We start from the raw sequence: 23,453 nt of genomic DNA, 5'->3' as shown, positions 1-23,453 counted from the left end.
CCAATCTACGGCGGCTTTTTGTTTTTGAGCTTTTAAGAGCTTTTAATCACATTTTTACATATTTGGCACCTACCACACAACAGAGTAAGACATGGCGAATCTTTTGATATCAAATAACTGTAATGTGAATTTTGTTGCAAGTCAACCTTTAACCAACCAAAACCAAAACCTATTGGTAAAGTTTTATTAACTTACATTACAGAACATACATTCATTAACGTACACGTACAATTTCATTGATAAGCTTGGGCTCAAGGAAGAAACTTTTTACACTGAGTTGACTGTTTAGACATTTTGGAATTGCATAAATTAGCAAATCTGATGGTTCACACTTACAAGCATCGCATAAATCTTTACTATTCTAAAAACCATGTGCGAGCGTCTGTCGAAAGTTTTCGACGAGAAAGTACAGAAAATTGGCAATCGAGTAATTACGTTTCAAATCAGGTGACTCAAACATACAACCATTACATAAATCATTACTATTATAAAAGCCATGTGCTTGCAGTTGCAATCAAGTAACTACGTTTCTTATTCACCGAGTGTGTAGTGCCTTTTCTAATTAATAAACTGCATGTATTGCATAAATAAAAGGGCAGAGCTTCTCCTCAGACTGCAGACTCCTCCTATAGACTGTTTATTGTCAGCACAGGAGTACATGGGAAAGCTTCTCATCATACATTTGATTGTATTGCACACGCTCTTGATTGTACACTATACAGTGCACCCTCGAGATACGATTACTCTGATATACGAAGTCGAACCTTACGAACCTATACCTTACGAAGTCGAAAATTGTGAGATCTTCACCTCCCTATATGAATTTTATTTCACCATACGAATTTGAGAAAAATTTCGCCTGAGTTAAAATTTGGCAGTCTGTGTGCTCATAGCACACGTCAAAATAATAAAAGACACCCAAATATAGTTTGCCGAAAATATTTTCAGAGCGTTTAGAAGAGACACGATGATCAACTTCTTTCATGTCAGCATTCCGCGTAAAAAAATTTGTGTAAAATACACAAGCGAGAGTAAATATTCATTTGTAGCGTTATAAACTATAATATATTTTACTATAAACTTTTAGTCAGCTTATGTATATAACTACAAGTATCTATATTTAATTCTTTAGCTATAGCATCTGAGACTGATACAAACATTACAAAACAAAGGATAAATGATTTCCATGTCAACAAAGTTGGATGCCATAGATAAATAAGAAAAAGGCACCTGTATTATTAACATTGTCAAGGAATATGATTGCAACCAATCAGCATTTGCAATTATTATAAAACAAGAACTCCATTACAGCAAGCACAAGAAGGAAGTTACGACTGAAGATTTGAAGAAGTTAGAAGGCCATGCACACGATCAGCATTCAAAAGGAGCAGCCATTTAGTAAGGACGATGAAGTAGAAGATACAGAAAAACCTACATCGGCAGAAATATTTCAAGTGTTTATTTACTGATGTGGACTGGTACATTAAAACAATGCATGTATAATATATATTATTTATCTTTTGTGTGGCATGTTTTTCATATTTTATTCATTTTATTTGTTTCCTTTTGATTTTATGTTTCATTTCCTTGCTTGACCATGTCTTTGCAGGTGGGCTTGTTATCTCCTATGTGAATACAATTCATCGTATGTAACTCATATAACTAGCTACTCAAGATAGTTGACGCATCCACTTTACTTTCTGAAACTTGTTAAAGCCCTGTCCTCTAAGGTATAAAGACGTGCAAACATTGTATGTATGGTTACATTGATTCTTGTGCACATATCATACATGAAAAACTACTGCAGCACCTTCTCTGGATCCTTTTACAAGCGTTAGCTACCGTATATACTCAATTATAGGACGCACTTTTTTGACCTGAAAATCAGCCTACGTTTCACCTGCGTCTTCTAATCGCAACATACCACGAGGGTCCATGTGTTTCTATGAAGCAGCACCGATTATCAGGCCACTGCTATACCATATACCATGTATACGAGAGGGGAATGGACACTCGGTAGACAGAAGACAATCGCGGCGATTTTAACTGTTTTTAACTCCACTTATTGCTCGCAAAAATGTCTTCAGTCAACAAACGTAAGCGATCTGCATACGACGCATCTTTCAAACTGAAAGTTGTTCAATACACTATGAAGTGAAATCTATGACGATATACTCACCGAGGATCAAGCCAAGAAACTCCTTGAAGATTCATCTGATGAAGAAGAATTCCACGGCTTTTGAAAATAAACATTTGTCACTTTATTATGTATACACTTACTTGTAAAAATTGCAATGAATTTCATATTTCTATGTCTGAGTGAGGTGATAAATAAATGGAATTATGTTTTTATTTCACGTTTTCGTAGCTTTTTATTATTGAGTCAAACGGACGCCTTTATAAGGAAGATTAAGAATGATTGCTCACTTCCAAGATATAGTCACGTGACTGACAAGAAAAGAACAACCAGATTCGTTTTCAAAAGATTTATTCATGTCAAACAAAAACAACACAAAAAAACAGCGCATGTGAAAAGATTTATTGTTTCCAATTGCAAAATTGATTGCCGGCAGACTTCAGTTGAATTCACTCCAGCGTTAAAACTTACCTGTCAGTCAGTCAACTGAGCCCTAAAAGTGAGAAAACAATCGATTGATCGTGCGAAAATTTCACTTGTGAAGAGATCAATTGAAGTGCGTCCTATACTTGAATTACCCTTTATTCTCAATAATTGGCTGAAATTTATGCTGCGTCTTATACTAGGGTGCGTCCTATAATTGAGTATATACGGTAGCTAGCAGTTTTCTGCATTACAACAGCTTTTTTTTTCTTTTAAATCTGAAGAAAAATTGAACAGGACTGGACAGCTTCTTTTAGCCTGCTAAAAAATTGATTTCATTACGTATTAAATTAATCTTCAAGTGTACAGCAACATAACAAGCATTGATACGTTTTTGCCTCCTCTCTGCTTTATCCGTTACATGTACCAGCTAGAGTCACGTTACTCCAAAGGTACATGTATGTACATCCTGTATAATAGTAAGTAAAATTATTTTTTCTTTTCGGTAGCCATTAAATGGTCAGGTGTGTGAGAGGCCGCTTTCGATGGCTGCATCGCTCAGCATTTCTTATTGAATTCTGGTTGAAAAAGGTTTCAACCAGACACGCTAAATTTTATAATGAATGTGAAGACAGAAACTTATGAAGGATAAAATTTTGTGATAAAAAGTTGAAATTCAGTAAAATAGTTCAAAATACATACTAAAACTTAGTTTTAAGTGTGAGTGTGAGTTTGGCAAGCTAAAATTATTTTAAGTGAATTCAAAATTTATGCTATGCGTACATTTTGAATGTAAGAACTCCTTACCATATGATCTGCATTTGGTACACAGATTACAATTTTGCATTTTACAGTATTGCAGATTATAATCATTAGGTGCACTTAATGCAATGCAGCTACGGTAGGTAACTATAGTTAGTAAAGTTAGTATATTATTTTGTTACTAATTTTCAATATGTACAAAAATTTTATAAAATTTTGGACGATTTTTACTAATTTTTTTGCATTGGTTTCTATACCCAAACATACGATTTTTTTGCCACACAATGCAAACCTTGGAACGGATCAACATCGTATCTCGACTGTACATTATATTTACTTTCAAACGTTGTATATTATTTACTTGAACAAAGTGGCTGACTCAAAGTGGGCAGTAAAGGTTCACTACAAATTCTTTACAGCATCTACATGCAAATTTGGCAGCTCAATTTAATGAAAACCATAAAATTTTGTCATCAGATGGAACGGGCAGTTAATAAAAACCAATTAATTTTATGACTAAATAGTTTCTTTTCAAAACAAATTACCTAACAATCATTAGAATGCTACAAATTTAAAAATATTCTAAAGATCAATTGCTCAAATTGAAGTTTGTCAATAAAATGAATTGAAAAAAGTGATATGCTGTGAGTAGACAAGCTGAATGCTCAAACACATTTGATAGTGCAAGAATAAACACAAAGTTACCTTTGTTGTCCATCTGAGGTATTTGTTAATCAATTCCACAAACTCTTGAATCTTTTTATGGCTGATTGCATCACAGATATGACCTTGAAATCCATGCAGACTTAGGATGATGAAGAAAAAGCCGCAGTAACTGGAAATCTCTTCAAGCTTCTCAGCAAGCCATGCTGTTATGATGCCAAAATCTAGCTGACTTCCAATATACTCTGTAGGAGGTTCGAGCACAGTAAATCCACAGTGTTTCAAGCCATCTTTCATAATGCCCATTTCTGTCAGAGCATGTTCTAAAATTTACAAGGTTTGTCAAAATTTTAGTTCAACATACAAAACTTCGTTGGAATGGAGTTAATAAATCATTATAATTACAAACATTTAAGATCATCACAGTTGCAACAATTTATAATTATTTAGCTATGAGATTGGCTAGTGAGACCACCCAATAGACAGAATTGGACACCTAATGAAAAAACTGAGCGCAGTAAAGAAGTGGAGTACATTTTCATCTGCGATTATGAGCACTTTTAAATCTAAATAAAATGCTAATACAAAAATAAAGAACGTGCCTCAAATATGCCGGAAACTAACATAAATTTTAAAAAATTAGTTTATCCACTTTAAACACTCAATCATATTTTTAGTTTCACATAAAATGTTGCTAAATCTATGCTAATCTTATGCATGCATAAATTTAATAGCTAATTAATATTTGTGGAGGAATTTTAAAGCTACCCTTTGCATTTTTATTAATTGAAATGCAGTTATTAAATCACAAACATCAAATTTTAAATGTTATTAGCTAGCAATTCTTAATGTTTTAACTAGTTTGCTATTTTATTGGTCAAGATTATAGAAATGCTAACATTTGTACACATTATGCCTAAGCTAAACCTAAGCCTAAGTTTTGCCTTACCTAAACTTGTAGCGTCTGTACAAACTTAGGATACAGTTCTAATGAGACCTTACAAACAGAGCAGCAGTTTCGACCTTGCCACTTGCAAATTGTATTCCTCTAAGTCTCAACTTTGGTGTATACAATTATAAATTTGAACATTTGTAAAAATAAACTACATTATCTAAAAAACAACAAACTTTTAAAGAAGCAAATAAAACCAGCATCTGATATGCTAAACATAGACAGATAAAGTGATACAAAAAAGACTATATCTTACCTTTAGGTATACCCTCAGGCTTACCATCAGCTGTAAAATATATCAACAATTTAGTGCAAGTCAGTGTCTAGTTCCATGTAATTAATATCAGAGAATGTTGTAGACTTTTGTTTATTCAGATAAACAAGCTTAATATTATTCAGATAAACAATTACTACTGACGGTATAAATCTGGTGTGACACTTTTATAACAGGTGCATACATATGTCTATGTACATGTTATGGAAGGGTTAGAGCTCCTTACCAATATATATTGGTAAGGAACTCTAACCTATTATGAGTCAAACTCGGTAGATATAAGTTATGTTAAATCATAATTAGGTTTGTTCAAAAATTAGCTGAGTTTTTTTATCCATAACTATTAAAATATTAATTATAAGCAAATTGCTTAAACATTATTAAAGATACAGACTTTTAGCTGCGCCAGAAATATAAGAGCTTTGTTTATAAACTTTTTGTATAGGGGGCTTGCAAAGTAATAGTACCAAGGCAAATCAATATAAACATTACAAACTAAAAGAGGTAAACATAAATTTAATTTTGGATTAGTTCAAAACATGAAAAATATATAATTGTATAATTTTTTTAAATTCTTGAGTCATGTCTGCATGAAAGCAGTTAGAGTAAGAGTTCTTCAGAGTCACTTGAACTAAGACAGTGCTCAAAATAAACAGAAACATTAGCATTTTACGTCGTATTGTTAACAACTTAGCAAAGGTTAACCTCTAGGAGTGTCCCAGTATGGCGGGTGAATTGCAAAAAACTTCCAGGGTTATCACAATCTAATGGGCATGACAAAGTCTGTTGAAGTTTCATCAAGGATGCTCCTCATGCGATCGCTGAAAATAGTTTGAGCGACTTTAAGCACATTGTCATAGTCTTTGAAGTGCTCTTTGACTAATTCACGAAATCCCTCCAACTTCAGCATTCCTTTCATAAGGTCGCAGGCATTCAAGTGACCAATTTTGAGAAATTGGGCATTTCGTTTATTTTGGAAAACTTAAAGAAAAGCTTTGCACCCGATTTGGCCCACGACTGAACTCAAATGTCTGAACAACTGAGAGCCAAATTTATCCACCCAAGTTGAGCACATAATCACAACAGAATGCAAACACCCTCATTAAATGGTCGCAAATGAGCTACAGAAGAATAACTTTGTAAGATGAGGTCTTCATCTTCTATCCAAGCATTCATATGTCTAGAAAACAGCTCATACACCTTGTGGATACCAGTTTTAGTGTCTTCAGAAGGTTGTTGAACTAAAAGCTGTATTTTTTATGAAGCTTCGTAAATGCTCTCCCACCGTAGCAAATTCTGTAGAAAGTATTTAAAAGAGTGTAATGAGGGTTTCGTATGGGACATTCGCAAAATTTATTGCTGTCATTCATAAAGAAGCTAACAGATTCATCACAGAAATCATCACAAAATTTGTTGAATTACTCGATGTTCTCCGTCATTTCGTTTCCCTCCGTAACTTCTTTTCTGCAAGCAAAATAAGTGACTAGTCTTTGTTTTACTACAAGTTACACATTCGTCATTTTACAAAGGCATGCTAAACAATTTATCATAACAAATTATTTTATGTCATCTTATCTCCCTAAATAGTTTATAAGTTTTGTTCTCCTGGCAAAAAAAATTTTCTCTGATATCTAATAGTCGGTAATCGTAGGTATTTCTGTATTCCAGCAACAGCCTCATCACAGAGCAGTAGAGTTCAGTTACCTTCTGCTTCTGCTGTTGATAAACAGAGCAGATGAACTGAAGAGACTGACTCTGATGGATACAATGTTAGCCATAAATAATGCATACCCATGTAATACATTCATATCTTTACATACAAACTCTCCAACATTTGACAAACTCTAGATACAAGCAAATGTTTTAGCATGTTTATTTCTTGAGATACGAGTAATCTCTGAAATACAAGCCTACAAGCCAGTTCTTGATGGTTACTAAATGTAGATGGTCAAGTATGTGAAAACCGACTTTCCAGTACAGCATCTCTCAGTCTTTCTCTTCGAATCAGTTTGAAAAGATTGTTACAAGGTTGATTAAAAGTTATGGCGGAAGCGAGGCAGAAGCGCATAACCAGAAACAGGTTCAAAGAAAATATGGCACCCAAAGTAATGTGAGTTTATTAAAACTTTAAGTGTGTGTTTAGTAAGCTAAATTTATTGAAGTTAAATTCTTAGTTTTTATTACGTATGATCCCAAAAGTTTAGTGTACCGAAAAGTTGCTCTCAAGTCTCTCTCCGACCGCCGTTATCCATCATGTCTGCCTCGAAGGTAAAACTCCATTCCGTAGTGTACATAATGTACAAAATGTATGTAGTGTACATTTTAATGCACATAATAATGACTAAATGAGTATTTGTTAATTTGGTTAATAGCCGTACTAAATTATAAATTGAATTGACTTTGAATTGAATTGAATGAAATTGACATACAAGCTCCGTTCCAGAAGGCATTAAGCTCCTATGTTGAGGTATAACTATATAAGCAATTGTTGGATCGCGGACAATCAATAATATCTAGATCTGATAAGTTTATGTTTTTTTATTTATTAAAATGCAACAATTATATATCACATATTATATATGCGACCATATATCTATTTCTCAATATTTATTACAGTTTCTTTATTTTGCTACCTCTCTACATTTTTACCAATGGAGACTGCAAATTTTGTTTGATGACTTCAAATTGGCACCAGCAACAAATTCCATATAATCCGCTAACTAAATCCATATACGCTAACTGAAACTAACATAGATTTTAAAAAATTAGTTTATCCACTTTAAATATTCAATCATATTTTTAGTTTCACATAAAATGTTGCTAAACCTATGCTAATCTTATGCATGCATAATTTTAATAGCTAATTAATATTTGTGGAGACATTTTAAAGCTACCCTTTGCATTTTCATTAATTGAAATGCAGTTATTAAATCACAAACATCAAATTTTAAATGTTATTAGCTAGCAATTCTTAATGTTTTAACTAGTTTGCTATTTTATTGGTCAAGATTATAGAAATGCTAACATTTGTACACATTATGCCTAAGCTAAACCTAAGCCTAAGTTTTGCCTTACCTAAACTTGTAGCGTCTGTACAAACTTAGGATACAGTTCTAATGAGACCTTACAAACAGAGCAGCAGTTTCGACCTTGCCACTTGCAAATTGTATTCCTCTAAGTCTCAACTTTGGTGTATACAATTATAAATTTGAACATTTGTAAAAATAAACTACATTATCTAAAAAACAACAAACTTTTAAAAAAGCAAATAACACCAGCATCTGATATGCTAAACATAGACAGATAAAGTGATACAAAAAAAGCTATATCTTACCTTTAGGTATACCGTCAGGCTTACCATCAGCTGTAAAATATATCAACAATTTAGTGCAACTCGGTGTCTAGTTCCATGTAATTAATATCAGAGAATGTTGTAGACTTTTGTTTATTCAGATAAACAAGCCTAATATTATTCAGATAAACAATTACTACTGACGGTATAAATCTGGTGTCACACTTTTATAACAGGTGCATACATACGTATATGTACATGTTATAGAAGGGTTAGAGTTCCTTACCAATATATATTGGTAAGGAACTCTAACTTATCATGAGTCAAACTCAATAAATATAAGTTATGTTAAATCATAATTAGGTTTGTTCAAAAATTAGCTGAGTTTTTTATTCACACCTATTAAAATATTAATTATGAGCAATTCGTTTAAAAATTGTTAAAGATACACACTTTTATCTGCACTAGAAATATAAACCTTTGTTTGTTTATAAACTTCTTGTATAGGGGCTTACAAAGTACTGCAAAGTAATAGTACCAAGGCAAATCAATATAAACATCACAAACTAAAAGAGGTAAACATAAATTTAATTTTGGATTAGTTCAAAACATGAAAAATATATAATTGTACAATTTTTTTAAATTCTTGAGTCATGTCTGCATGAAAGCAGTTAGAGTTCTTCAGAGTCAGAGTCACTTGAACTAAGACAGTGCTCAAAATAAACAAAAACATTAACATTTTATGTTGTATTGTAAACAACTTAGCAAAGGTTTACCTCTAGGAGTGTCCCAGTATGGCAGGTGAATTGCAAAAAACTTCCAGGGTTCTTGCAATCTAATGGGCATGACAAAGTCTGATGAAGTTTTATCAAGGATGCTCCTCATGCGATCGCTGAAAATAGTCTGAGCGACTTCAAGCACATTGTCATAGTCTTTGAAGTGCTCTTTGACTAATTCACGAAGTCCCTCCAACTTCAGCATTCCTTTCATAAGGTCGCAAGCATTCAATTGACCAATTTTGGGAAATTGGGCATTTCGTTTATCTTGGAAAACTTCATGAAAAAGCTTTGCACCCGATTTGGCCCACGACTGAGTTCGAATGTCTGAACAACTGAGAGCCAAATTTATCCACCAAAGTTGAGCACATAATCGCAACAGAACGCAAACATCCCCATTAAATGGTCGCAAATAAGCTACAGAAGAAGGGCTTTGTAAGATGAGGTCTTCATCTTTTTTCCAAGCATTCAGATGTTTAGAAAACAGCTCATACACCTTGTGGATACCAGTTTTAGTGTCTTCAGAAGGTTGTTGAACTAAACGATGTATATCTTTATGAAGCTTCGTAAATGCTCTCCCACCGTAGCAAATTCTGTACAAAGTATTTAAAAGAGTGTAATGAGGGTGTCGTATGGGACATCCGCGAAATTTATTGCTGTCATTCATAAAGAATCTAACAAATTCATGACAGAAATCCTCACAATATTTGTTGAATTCATCTATGTTCTCCGTCATTTTGTTTCGCTCAGTAACTTCTTTTCTGCAAGCAAAATAAGTGACTAGTCTTTGTTTTTCTACAAGTTACACATACGGTATTTTACAACGGCATGCTAAACAATTTATCATAACAATTTATTTTATGTCATCTCATCCCCCTAAATAGTTTATAAGTTTTGTTCTCCTGACAAAAAAAAATTTCTCTGTTATCTAATAGTCAATAGTCGTAGGTATTTCTCTATTCCAGCAACAGCCTAATCACAGAGCAGTAGAGTTCAGTTACCTTCTGCTTCTGCTGTTGATAAACAGAGCAAATGAACTGAAGAGACAGACTCTGATGGATACAAGGTTAGCCATAAGTAATGCATACACATGCAATACATTCATATCTTTACATACAAACTCTCTAACATTTGACAAACTCTAGATACAAGCAGATGTTCTAGCATGTTTATTTCTTGAGATACGAGTAATCTCTGAAATACGAGCTTACAAGCCAGTTCTTGATGGTCACTAAATGTATATGGTCAAGTATGTGAGAAGTCACTTTCCAATACAGCATCTCTCAGTCTTTCTCTTCGAATCAGTTTGAAAAAGTTGTTACAAGGTTGATTAAAAGTTATAGTGAATGCAAGGCAGAAGCTCAGAACCAGAAACAGGTTCAAAAAAATATGACACCCAAAGTAAAGTGAGGTTATTAAAACTTCAAGTGTGTGTTTAGTAAGCTAAATTTATTGAAGTTAAATTTTTAGTTTCTATTACGTATGATCACAAAAGTTTAGTGTACCGAACAGGTTGCTCTCAAGTTTCTCTCCGAGCGCCGTTATCCACCATGTCTGCCTCGAAGGTAAAACTCCATTCCGTAGTGTACATAGTGTACAAAATGTATGTTGTGTACATTTTAATGCACATAATAAAGACTAGATGAGTATTTGTTATTTTGTTGATAGACGAACTAAGTTGTAAATTGAATTGACTTTGAATTGAATAAAGAAATTGACATACAAGCTCATTTCCAGAAGGCATTAAGCTCCTATGTTGAGGTATAACTATATAAGCTATTGTTTAATAAACATAATAAAGACTAAATTGGTATTTGTTACTTTGTTAACAGAGATACTCAATTATAACAGTTACAAACATATTTAATATATCTTTTAAGGTCTTTTTTATAATATGGTAGCGGATTAATCTGTACTTAGTTATTTGATATAGGGAATAGTGCTTTGAGATGCAAGTAAATTGACATACAAGCTCAACCTTAGAAGGCATTAAGCTCATATGTTGAGGTATAACTATGTAAGCCATTGTTGGACCGCTCACACTCAATAATATCCATATTTGATAAGTTCTAATTTTCTATTTATTAAAACTCAACAATGATATACCATATATTATATATGCAATGATGCATCAATTTCTCAATATTTATCTCTGTTTTCCTGTTTCGCTATCTCTCTACATTTTTACCAATAGAGACTGCAATTTTTTTCGATGACATTAAATTGGCACCAGCAACAAATTCCATATAATTCCATCACTCAGTTTAATCTAGTAGTAATACATACAAGTAGTATAGTGAGAGCAGATCTACACACCTATGCACTTAAAGTTGGATTTTGGGTACATTTTAGCCCGAGAACCTCGGAGAATGGTGTTGTCTGATGGAAAGTTTGGGGGGGTAGGTGTGTGAGTGTTGGGAGCTAAGGTTATGAAGTTTGAGAGGAATTGTGGGAAGGATGCGGTGCTGGTCGAGAGGAATTGTGGGAAGGATGAGGTGAAGAGGGCGATGGTTTCGGGTTTCGATGCGATGGGTTTGGGTCGGGTTGGCGACCGGTGGGGTGAACGGTGTTATGTCGTTTCGGTTGAATGAACGCTGATGTTGGACGAGTTCGGGCGTGTCTATTCGTGGAATCGATTAACTGTCCATTCACTATTTATAAGTTAAGAGTTTTATATATATGAACATTATATCATTGAGAAGTTCAACTAGAAGGAATATAAAATTATGGAAACTATTCATAAGGATAATTCTAAAGTTTACAATTCTTGTGAAGAAGAAAAAGATGAAACAGATGGATTAGTTGAAGAGGCTGTATTATTACATAATCATTTTGATAACAACACTAAATCTACATCAAAACCGCTTCGACAAAGTTTGCTTCAATTTTTTGGAGTGGTTTTAATATTACTTGCAATAACTGTAGCTTCATCTTTGATTGAATATTTTTTTATTCGGATTACAGGAGAAAAGATGAATGCTACTGTGAACTATGTAGAAGTATTTTTTCAAAATTTTGTGAATAATGAAAGTATGATTTTTGAAACATCTCCTCATCATTATAATTAGTTTAAATGAAAACTTCAAATGTTAGTAATTATCAAAACATGGAGAAAGACGGACTACAATCAATTGATGTGAGGTTACATTCTCCTTTCACATCTATGATAACAGGACCAACAGGATCAGGAAAAACTCAACTCGTTAAACGGTTGATTGAACAATCTCAATTAATATCTACTCCTCCTCCAATCGAAATTATATATTGCTATGGAATATGGCAGGAAGCTTTTGAGGATATGAAAGGAGTGGAATTTCATGAAGGATTGAAAGATCCGAGTACTTTTCCCAAAGATGGAGAAAATAGATGGATGATCATTGATGATCTAATGGAGGAATTATCATCAAATATCAAGATGGCTAACAATTTGTATACTCGAGAAAGTCACCATCTAAATATTAGTATTTTTACTATTACACAAAACTTATTCTTTGGTAAACTTAGAACAATTTCGCTGAATAGTCACTATTTTTTTATAGGAAAAAACCCCAGGGATTCTACATCAATCACATTTTTAGGAAAACAAGTTTTTCCTGGACAAGTTAAATATTTTCAGGAATCCTACCGAGATGCAACATCTTCACCATATTCCTTCATGAGACTGGACCTCCGACAAGAAACCGATGATACAATGAGAATTATGGGAAATTTCCCTCCTGTTGACTTTACGCCTATGATTATTTATAAGCCTAATTAAGCAAACGATTTTGATTTGTATTCCATAATTAAATAAAACAAGTATATATTCCAAGTTCTCTTTAAATATTCACCATACCACTTCTGTATCTTCCTCTGAGTGATTACTATAACATCACTAAAATTATCACATAGATATGGCTGAAACAAAAAGAATTCAACGAAATTTACTAACTTTATTATCTCTAGTTGGAGATTCTATTTCTTCTCAACAATCGATTATTACAAATGCTAAAACGGATTTAATTTTAGCAATTATTGATTGTGTGAAATTACTCATTAAAAGAAAAGAACGACTAACTGATGCTCAGTATAAAGCTTTGAGTCGACAAAGTAAAAACATCGCTCGACTGATTAGTCCTAGAACATCGAATTTGGAAAAGAAACAACTTTTGCAAAAAGGAGGGTTTTTATCGGCTTTACTAGGTCCGATCGCGGGTGCTATACTCCCAGGATTAGTTGAACCATTGCTCGGAGGATTGTTTAAAACACGAAGAAGAAAATAATTAAGTTATCATGGATAATTCTCCACTTTCTAAGAGAATGAAAAAAAACAGAGTAATTCTGCAAATACTGAACAGTCTTACCGATGAACTTGCAAGTTCTGCTTTACCTCATATGAAAGAAGAAGTAATTAGAACATTACTTGAAATTGTTAAAAATATTATATATGGGAATGTACCTTTAACGAAAAATCAATACCATTCTCTGAGTCAACATAAAAAGGAGTTGATGAATATTATCGATGAAAACAAACCTCTTAAATATAAACGAAAGATTTTGCAAAACGGAAAAGGATTATTGAAACGGATTATAAAGCCATCCCTCAACTTGTATTAATCATTCAGCAGGAAGATGAGCTTTCCTAAGTATACAAAAAAATTTTTTTTGGTTTCTGAAGACGAGTACAAAAGGAACCAATTTAAAAGTCAACAGGATTCAAAAATTATCAATGATGGCTATAGTTCGTCACTTCGTTTCAATCCATTAGAAAATCCAAGAGTAAGTAAGGTTAAGAAGACCAGAGATAGGATGCGTCAAATTAATAACGATAACACTATTTCAGACTATAACAAAGTTAATTTGTATGCAGCTGAACTTCAAAATTTTTTAGATGAAATGAATTCAATTCGGAGTTATCCAATTCAACAGTCTCCGACTATTCGAAATCCGATTTCAATGATGTCACAAACACCTTCAGCTCCACAAAATTCAAAAGAAACTCTAAAGAAAGATACACCTGAATTACCCGAAGATAATTCGTCTCAAGACTCTACAGTTTTAAAAGAATCGCCAAAAAAAGAAGACACATTATTACCACAGAAGTTAAACGAAGAAAAACCATCGTCAAATTCTTCTAGATCTTATTCCATTTCTTCAATAGTTGAAAACTTCGGTTCGAAACAAGATCGAACTAAAGCGAAAAATCTTCTGGAAAAATTGAAAAAGTCTGGAAATTATGATTCTTTAACCGGGAAAATAACAGGATCTACAGGAGAGATTAAACCTGAGAACTTACGAAATCTTCTTGAAAGAAAGATTCGAGTTAAAGATAGTTCAATTGTATCTTCTCCCTTTTCTCCAAGTTCATTTGAGAAACAATATAACTTATTTGAAAAAATTATCAAGGAGTCGAACTCGAATTTATCAAATAAATCAAAATCCAATTCGAATAGATCGTCTTCACGAAAACCTTATGTAGGAACAAGAGGAAAATGGACGACTTACTAAATGAATTCTATTATACCCCGGATCTACCATCTTCATTAGGTGGAGCACGAAAACTGAATGAAGCACTTCGGAGAAAAGAAAGCGAACAAGAAGTTAGAGATTGGTTAAGTGGTGAAGATGCTTATACGTTACACAAACAAATAAAAACGAAATTTAGAAGAAGACCTACAATTGTTGCAGGAGTTGGTGAACAATTACAGGCTGATTTAATGGATGTTAGATCTCATCGAGCTGAAAATGATGGAATTACATTTTTACTTACAATGATTGATGTTTTTTCAAGAAAAGCATGGGTAGAGCCTCTTGTTAACAAATCAGGTATATTGGTAGCAAAAGCCTTAAAAAAAGTATTGGATGGAACTAATTATAGAGTTTTTCAAACAGACAAAGGAAAAGAGTTTAATAATCGAGATGTCAAAAAAGTTTTGAAAGAAAATAAAGTAAAATGGTTTACATCTGAGAATGAGACAATTAAAGCTTCCATCATAGAACGATTCAACAAAACATTACGGGTGAAGATGTATAGATTCATGACATATTCGGATGATCGTAGATATATTGATGTTTTACCACAAATGGTAAAAGCATATAACAATACTATTCACACAACATTAGGAATAAAACCGAATGATGTAAATTATGAAAATCAAGAAAGAATCTGGAATAGGATTTATGAAAATGGAGAATATAGTTCTGACAGTACTCCCAAATTCAATATTGATGATTACGTTCGTATTAGTAAAGCTAGAACAGTTTTCGAAAGAGGTTTCACAATAAATTGGACAGTTGAAGTTTTTCAAATTACAGAAGTGCTTGATTTTGAAAGACCGATTATCTATAAATTACGTGATTTAGCAAACGAACCGGTTGATGGAACTTTTTATGAAGATGAACTACAGAAAGTAAAAAAACCCGTATTTTTTCGAATTGAGAAAATTCTCAAATCTCGGAAACGAGGAAGAACAAAGGAAATACTCGTTAAATGGATGGGATATCCTGATTCATTCAATAGCTGGGTCAATGAAAGAGATTTTGTTAAATAAAAGAGGATGATAAGGAATTGAACTTCATTGAAAGAATTGAAAATGTCGGAGTTCGTAACTCTTCCTTCTGATGCTAGTTTTAGTGACTTTCCTAAAAATACTAATTCAAACTTTACAGTTAGACTAGCCAGATATGTAGATTTTACAGAAGGACAATGGGAAGTTGCTCTAAAAGATATATCGTTTTTAAATAATTGGCCAAATGTAGTAGAAGGAATAATAAGCATCACAAAAGCGGAACTTAATGGGAGATTTCGTCGTTTCGACATAAAAATTGGAAATGGAAGATACGAAGATATAGATGAAGTAATTCAACGAACTCATGATGTTCTAAAACCCTTCAATCTCCATCCAACTATAGAATTCGAATACGACAAAATATCCAACAAATCTATGTTGTATGTAAGAGATTCGAGTGTTCAGGTTTCGTTTTCACAAGATTTCGCAAATATCTTAGGATTAGATCCGAAGATAACTTATAATGTGGGAAAACACGGAAACATCACATCTCCGGATATCAACTATGGATTTACATCATTATACGTATATTCATCAATTGTAAGTAACAGACTCGTTGGAGATGCAAATGTACGATTGCTACGAGTTGTCCCAGTAAGTGGAAAGAAGTTCTCTCGAGTTTATACAGAATTCAGTCAAGCGCATTACGTTGAAGTGGATAAAATTTCTACTGATGTGATAGAGACCCTTATAACAAGTGATGATGGAGAAAAAGTACCATTTGATGGAGGGAAGGTTATACTAACGGTTCATTTCAGAAAGAAACAATGAATTCCATATTAATTCCATATACTCCAGAAGACTCAAAAAACTTTTACATTCAATATTACACGTCTAATCAATCAGGAAATGGCGGATTGACACCATATAAAGGAAAGAGAGTGATGGGAAATGGACGACTATCAGGAATATTTAAAAAATTAGCAAAAGCTGTTGCGCCTCTAGCAAAAAAAACGGCTATCTCATTAGGGAAAAAAGGGTTAGATGCTGCATCCAATTATCTTAATAACATGGTAGAGAGACCAAAAGAAGAAGAAGAAGAAACAGATGAAGTAGTAATTCCAAGAGTTAGAAAACCTGGGAAAAGAAAATTAAATAACCGTAGCAAACCTGCAAAGCGACGGAGAAAAGCCACTCCAAATATTTTTTAAAATTTGAAAATGCTTTATATATTATTATCTCAATATTTTTTAGTTCATTTCATTGACATACATCAATAGTGAAAGATGAGTTCTGGAGAGATTGGTTCAACAGGTTTAAAAATATCGGGTTCTCCTTTTACGATAAACGAAAGTTTGGGTATATTTGATGTTCCAGGCACACATAGTTCGGTGGAGCGCGGATATTATAGTGAATTAGCTCCGTCACGTCTCAGTGAATATGGGCCAATTGAAATTGAAATACCTGGAGATGTAGATCACTATATCGATTTAAGTAATTCATATTTGCAAATCGAAGGAAAAGTAGTCAAGGACGATGGTTCCAATTTAGACAATACTGCTGCTAATGTAAATGTTGTACCAGGGGATGCGTTTTTTCATTCGCTAATCAAAACAGCAACATTCAAAATTAATGGATCTGTTGTTGAACATTCAAGTGATTATCCTATGAGATCGTTCATAGAAACCCTTCTCAATAATAGCAGAGAAGCAAAACAATACCAATTAAAAGCAGAAGGATGGTTTCAAGATGATAATCTTGCAAAAGATGGTGCGGAATTCGATAATAGTGCGGCTACAGCAAGAAAGAATCTTATTAGAGGTTCAAACTCATTTGAGTTTTTTGGACGACTCCATCTTAGCATTTTTCAACAGGAAAGATATCTCATTCCAGGATTGAATTGTAAATTAGAACTAGACCGAAGTAAACCAAGTTATTGTTTGATGGCAGCAACAGCTACTCCTGGAGGAGGGGGAAAAGTAAAGTTGACGAAATGTGTACTTCATCTTCGAAAATTAAAAATCAACCAAACAATTCAGCTTTTACATAACGAAAAACTACTTAATGGTGTTAATGCAAAGTATCCTCTTTCTCGGGTATACACCAGATCTTATAATGTGAATACTGGATTAACCCATACTCAAATAAAAATTGCTGATAACACACTTAGACCAAATTTAATACTTGTTTCACTTTCATCACACGATGGAGAAAATGGATCATACAATCGTAATCCTTTCAAATTTGGTCATTACGATGTGAGTCATGTAGAACTACAAATTGATGGACTACCTTTTGGAAAACGATATACTCCAAATTTTGTAAATAGAATGTATACTCGACCATATGTACAACTTCTAAATGCAATGGGAAAAGATCTTTCTTCTGAAGGAAGTGGAATTGGACTGAGTGAATATGAAACTGGACTTGCAATATACGCTTTCGATTTGACAGGAGATCTCTCATCCGAAGGATTTCATTTAATGAGACATGTTTCACTAACAATCGATATCGGTTTTCGGGTTGCAACACCAGAAAATGTCTATCTTAATACATATATACAAAAAGATGGAATGATGGAAATCGCTTCTGACTTTAGTGTTCGACTCAGTGGTGGAAGCATATTCTAAGGATGAATACAGCAAATATTTTCGATGTTCTTTCCCAAGATCACATGACTAATAATCATTTTTTTGCTGTCTGTGCAAGAAATGAATTTATAGAACAATTTTTATCGAATGAAGGAATATATATTTTTAACACACACTATTCTTATCAACCAGGAGAACAATGGATAGGAGTTATTCGAACAAAATCCGAAATTAATTATTTCGATTCAACAGGACGAGATCCTTCAACATATCCAGATGTCGCTCAAATCTTAAAACTTTCTGGAATAAAGTTAATTAAATGGAATGATGTTCTACTCCAAGGTTTTCTTTCAACAACATGTGGAGATTACTGTCTTCTCTTTGCAATATTTTGGAGCAGAGGATGTTCAATAGAAGATTTTCTAACAGTTATGCTAAAAATTTCTGAAAAAGATACACGAGATCATGTAGTTCGAAAAACTATACTAGATAGATATGATTGGAATGGAAAAATTAGTAAAAGTCTTAATAACGAAGAAAATGAAGGTATTGACAATGTACATATTCAAGGAACTTCCCAAATTGTTAAATTACTAGAAGAACTGACATAAAAAAATTTTCTATATTTTACAATTGAATATACATATATACTTTATATCGAAATAAACTTGGTAAAAAATACAACCGAATGTTATTTACTTTTTTTGTTGAATATGTGTGTAGTTAATGCTGTAGAACGTATATTATGAATAACGAACAATAGTACATGTGAATAAGGAATACAATACAAGAGCATTAGAAAAACGTGTAACGCATCCTCGAGGATAAAAACAGAACTGCGTGCGCATGCACTAACCGGAAACGGCAAAGCCAATGATTCAATAACGTAACATTTTTGATATAAGTTTTATATATTGATATACTCACGCTGAGTTGGAGTTATCCTCAAAATAATCCACATATTAATCCATGTATGCCTCTTTACTAGTTCATCATCTTCATCTATTTACTGGTCGAGAGGCTGTTATGGAATGGTTAAGCCAAACCAAACAGGAGAATTCCATAGGTAAACCTAGGAAAACAATCAGGTCGAATGCCAAGGCGCTTGTCCACACAACAGCCCCTGAAAACAGCGACACTCAACGAACTTAATCGCGAGTAGCCGACTAACCGAATTCTAGCTGAAGCATACAAGCCTTATGGTATCAACGCTCGATCGACCCAAAATCTCAAATATAAGTAGGCATCAAGAGATGGTTAATGAGGCAAAATATTCCATCAGATCATGCAATGCTTATATAGTGAATTGAAGAATGATGGGTGTGTCCAAAGGAATTAATGAGGCGAAAATAGCAAACAGATTTTCGCGAAATTGAATTTCGCGAAAGTTGACTATATAATATATATGATGTGAAATTTCGCGAAATCCAATTTCGCGAAAGTCACTTTTCGCGAAATTCAATTTCGCGAAAGTTGACTATATAATATATATGATGTGAAATTTCGCGAAATCCAATTTCGCGAAATTCACTTTCGCGAAATTCAATTTCGCGAAAGTTGACTATATAATATATATGATGTGAAATTTCGCGAAATCCAATTTCGCGAAATTGACTTTCGCGAAATTCAATTTCGCGAAAGTTGACTATATAATATATATGATGTGAAATTTCGCGAAATCCAATTTCGCGAAATTCACTTTTCGCGAAATTCAATTTCGCGAAAGTTGACTATATAATATATATAATGTGAAATTTCGCGAAATCCAATTTCGCGAAAGTTGACTATATAATATATATGTGTAATTTCGCGAAATTGTAAGCATAGAGAAATGTTTTGTAATCTATTTATAAATTTTCATTAAACTCACTCAAGCGTTTTACAGATGCTCAACTTTATAAAAGCAATCGAGAACAAATCATTATTATCATAACACTCTTCATAAGCTAACAGAATTCTGAGAAGGGTAAAATGTCAGAAGGGAAATGTACAGATAGTTGTGTTCAAATATGGGCTACACCATGGGAATATTGTACACACGGACTACTTTCCTGTACATGTGGACATGTATATGATGGATTAGCACAATGTGTACATTGGTAAGTACATTTTGAAATTTTAAATTCTAAAGTTTTATATGAATATATAATTATTCATTTTATATACATCATCTTTTCTCAATTTTCAATGGATTTTCAAAAAATTAAACAGGTATCAAGAAGATGGTGAGGAAAGTGATGAAAAAAACATCTCGAAAGAAACAAACTCTCAAAATAGTGAAACGGAGTTGCAATTGGATTTACCATTGGATTATCCTATAGACAGATTACCTTCCTGCACATGTGGACAAGACGTATACGATGGCTTAGCTCAATGTATATTTTGGTAAGTAGATTTTGAGAATTTTAAAACCAAAGATATATAGTTATCCATTTATTTCATCCTTTCTCATTCCTCAATGTTTTATATATTTAAACAGCGATGATGCAAAACAAAAAGAAGATGATGAGAAAAGCGAGTCAAGCAGCACATACTTCTTTCTCGATAAGAAAGAATTACAATATTCTGAAGTGACAAGCTCTTCATCTCCACAGAAAACCAACAATTAGTATTTATAAAAAAAGATTTTTTTTTTTTTTTTTTTGAATGAATATATATGCAAATCAATAGAACCTTTAGAAATAAAATCTTCATCTCCAAAGATGGAGAATTTATATTTTATTGTATATTTTAAGATACTATTATTAAAATAAAATCAATACAATATTCACATATCATTTTCATTGTGCAATAAAAGTTTAGGAAAGCATGAAATTTAGATTACAACTTTAGCAGCAGTATGTGATTATGATAAAAAATTTCGACATCCTGTAATTTGTCTACAGAAAAACTTTCATTTCCATAGCCTCTTTCTTTATTACTTGGAGGGGTATTAGTTATATTTTCCTTAAGATTTTCAGATGATGGAAGAGTTGTGATTCCACTTGCTAGAATGATGGTAGCGAGTGTAGTTGTGGTGGTAGTAGGAATTGTACTAGCGAGTGTAGTTGTGGTGGTGGTAGGAATTCTGGATGTATGTGTAGTTCTGATGGTGGATCGAGTAGTGGAAGAATTAATTGGAGCTGTAAATCTACCATTATTTTCTTCGAATTGTGGATGATAACAAACAAACTTAATAGGCATTGATCTCCATCCACAAAAGTTTGAACGAGCTGAGTTGCCTACACAATATCTCGCTGATCGTGAAGATGGATTAGCCCATTGAACAAGTCGTTCAGTAATTCCCAACCTTTGAATAATTTCATAACTAGCTATACCATAGGTACAATCCGAGGGGTTATGTTCAAATTGAATTAAATTTCGTAAAAATTCACCGTTAACCGGAAAAAATCCAAAACTAATAAATAGTATTGGAGAAATTTGAATTATATCATCTAGTTTTCTATAAAGACTCTTCATGTCTTCTCAAAAGAAATTTTTCCTAATGAATAATTCATTCGACTTTCCCCTTTTTTATTACTCATCTTTAAAGAGTTTTATAACGAAGGGAGACTTAACCGATTCCACGAATAGACACGCCCGAACTCGTCCAACATCAGCGTTCATTCAACCGAAACGACATAACACCGTTCACCCCACCGGTCGCCAACCCGACCCCAACCATTCGACGATCGATCGCTCAACTCGTCGACACCCGAACCCCAAACCCATCGCATCGAAACCCGAAACCATCGCCCTCTTCACCTCATCCTTCCCACAATTCCTCTCGACCAGCACCGCATCCTTCCCACAATTCCTCTCAAACTTCATAACCTTAGCTCCCAACACTCACACACCTACCCCCCCAAACTTTCCATCAGACAACACCATTCTCCGAGGTTCTCGGGCTAAAATGTACCCAAAATCCAACTTTAAGTGCATAGGTGTGTAGATCTGCTCTCACTATACTACTCATACATTTAGAAACAGTCCCATGTTACCCAAGTTTTTTTAGTTTTCCAAATTTCTAGCAGGTTTTCAATTTGAATAATTTGGTCATGTGTGAATTTCTTGAAAAGGTTTGTTGTCTTGATAAAAAGACCTTGTCTCCTGATAGCAAAATCTAGCTATCATCATCTCGCAGACATCATCTTATAGATATCGCTTTATTGGCATCTTCTCGTAGATATGCCCTCATAAACATCAGCTAATAAACATCTTCACTCAGACATTGCCTCTCACACAACTTGTCTCATAAAATTATAACAATGTTGGCAATGCATCATGAAGCAATTTTCTGGTCTGGTAGGCAATCATTTAAAGTTTTCCTTTAAAGTACATATTCTCTCCTACAATCTAGAATATGCAACCAAATTGTGAGTTTCCTATGTTAAGTTTCTAAGCTTGACCTATTTTTTTCTAAACTAGATTTACGATAAACTATATTTTCAAATTGAAAATAAATTGGAAAATCAAATTGGAATGCTCAAGTTAAAGTAAAATCACAAAGTAACGCAAGTTCTTACTGGCTACAAGTCAGTAAAAAATGTGTTTGTTTTATTTGTACAAATTACGTATGTTTATAGGGAAACTGGAAGAAAATAAATAACATTTAAAAGGCAAATTTAAAGAGTTTGACATCCTTTGCATACATTTACAGTTTTAAGTATATTAGTGTAAAGAATATTTGGTTGATGTTAAAATATAACACATTTTGACTTTTTAAACCGGTGGTTCTTAATCAGGGGGAATTCCCCCCCCCCCCCCCCCAGGGGGAGAATTTTGGGATTTTAAGAGGGGGAATTTGGCAGTTTGCCAAAGGGGATTTCCATGGCACCAATTTTTCTTATATAAAGGGCTGCGAGGACTGAATGAATTTCAGTAGTTTCAACAAAGCAAAGATCTACATAAAACTGTGGAAAAAGTAAAGATTGCTACACTACATGCATATACATACCTGCAATATTAATTGTTCAGTTACCAATTTGGTTTGCATAAACGTATAACATTTTGACAATTTGCTCTGTAGCCTAACATATGTATGATGTTTTGCTCATGTAGATATTGAACGTGTTCAAATATTTTGATTGCATATCCCATATTGTAGGTGTTAGAA

The 23,453-nt window shown here is 33.4% G+C and overlaps 1 protein-coding gene across 1 annotated transcript; it reads right to left on the bottom strand.

Moving 5' to 3' along the window:
- Positions 1-2,475: 2,475 nt before the first annotated feature.
- LOC137402141 (uncharacterized) lies at positions 2,476-9,440 on the bottom strand. The gene is made up of 4 exons (XM_068088611.1): positions 9,280-9,440; positions 8,546-8,575; positions 4,028-4,308; positions 2,476-2,630 (listed from the first exon to the last, which is right to left on the bottom strand). Exons 1-4 carry the CDS (start codon positions 9,386-9,388, stop codon positions 2,616-2,618), a joined length of 435 nt encoding a protein of 144 aa, XP_067944712.1. The 5' UTR covers positions 9,389-9,440; the 3' UTR covers positions 2,476-2,615.
- Between the last annotated feature and the right edge of the window lie 14,013 nt (positions 9,441-23,453).

This window comes from Watersipora subatra, chromosome 8, assembly GCF_963576615.1.
Source record: "Watersipora subatra chromosome 8, tzWatSuba1.1, whole genome shotgun sequence".
NCBI classification, from domain to species: Eukaryota; Metazoa; Bryozoa; class Gymnolaemata; order Cheilostomatida; family Watersiporidae; genus Watersipora; species Watersipora subatra.
This window is presented reverse-complemented; position numbering and strand designations above follow the sequence as displayed.

What these genes read in the sequence shown, in the direction of transcription:
- LOC137402141 (XM_068088611.1), bottom strand. Translation starts at nt 9,388, where the DNA reads ATGAGGAGCATCCTTGATAAAACTTCATCAGACTTTGTCATGCCCATT. An exon ending in ATACTGGGACACTCCTAGAG is followed by an intron (nt 8,576 to 9,279) that starts GTAAACCTTTGC and finishes TATATTTTACAG; the next exon opens with CTGATGGTAAGCCTGACGGT. An exon ending in GCCTGACGGTATACCTAAAG is followed by an intron (nt 4,309 to 8,545) that starts GTAAGATATAGC and finishes TGTAAATTTTAG; the next exon opens with AACATGCTCTGACAGAAATG.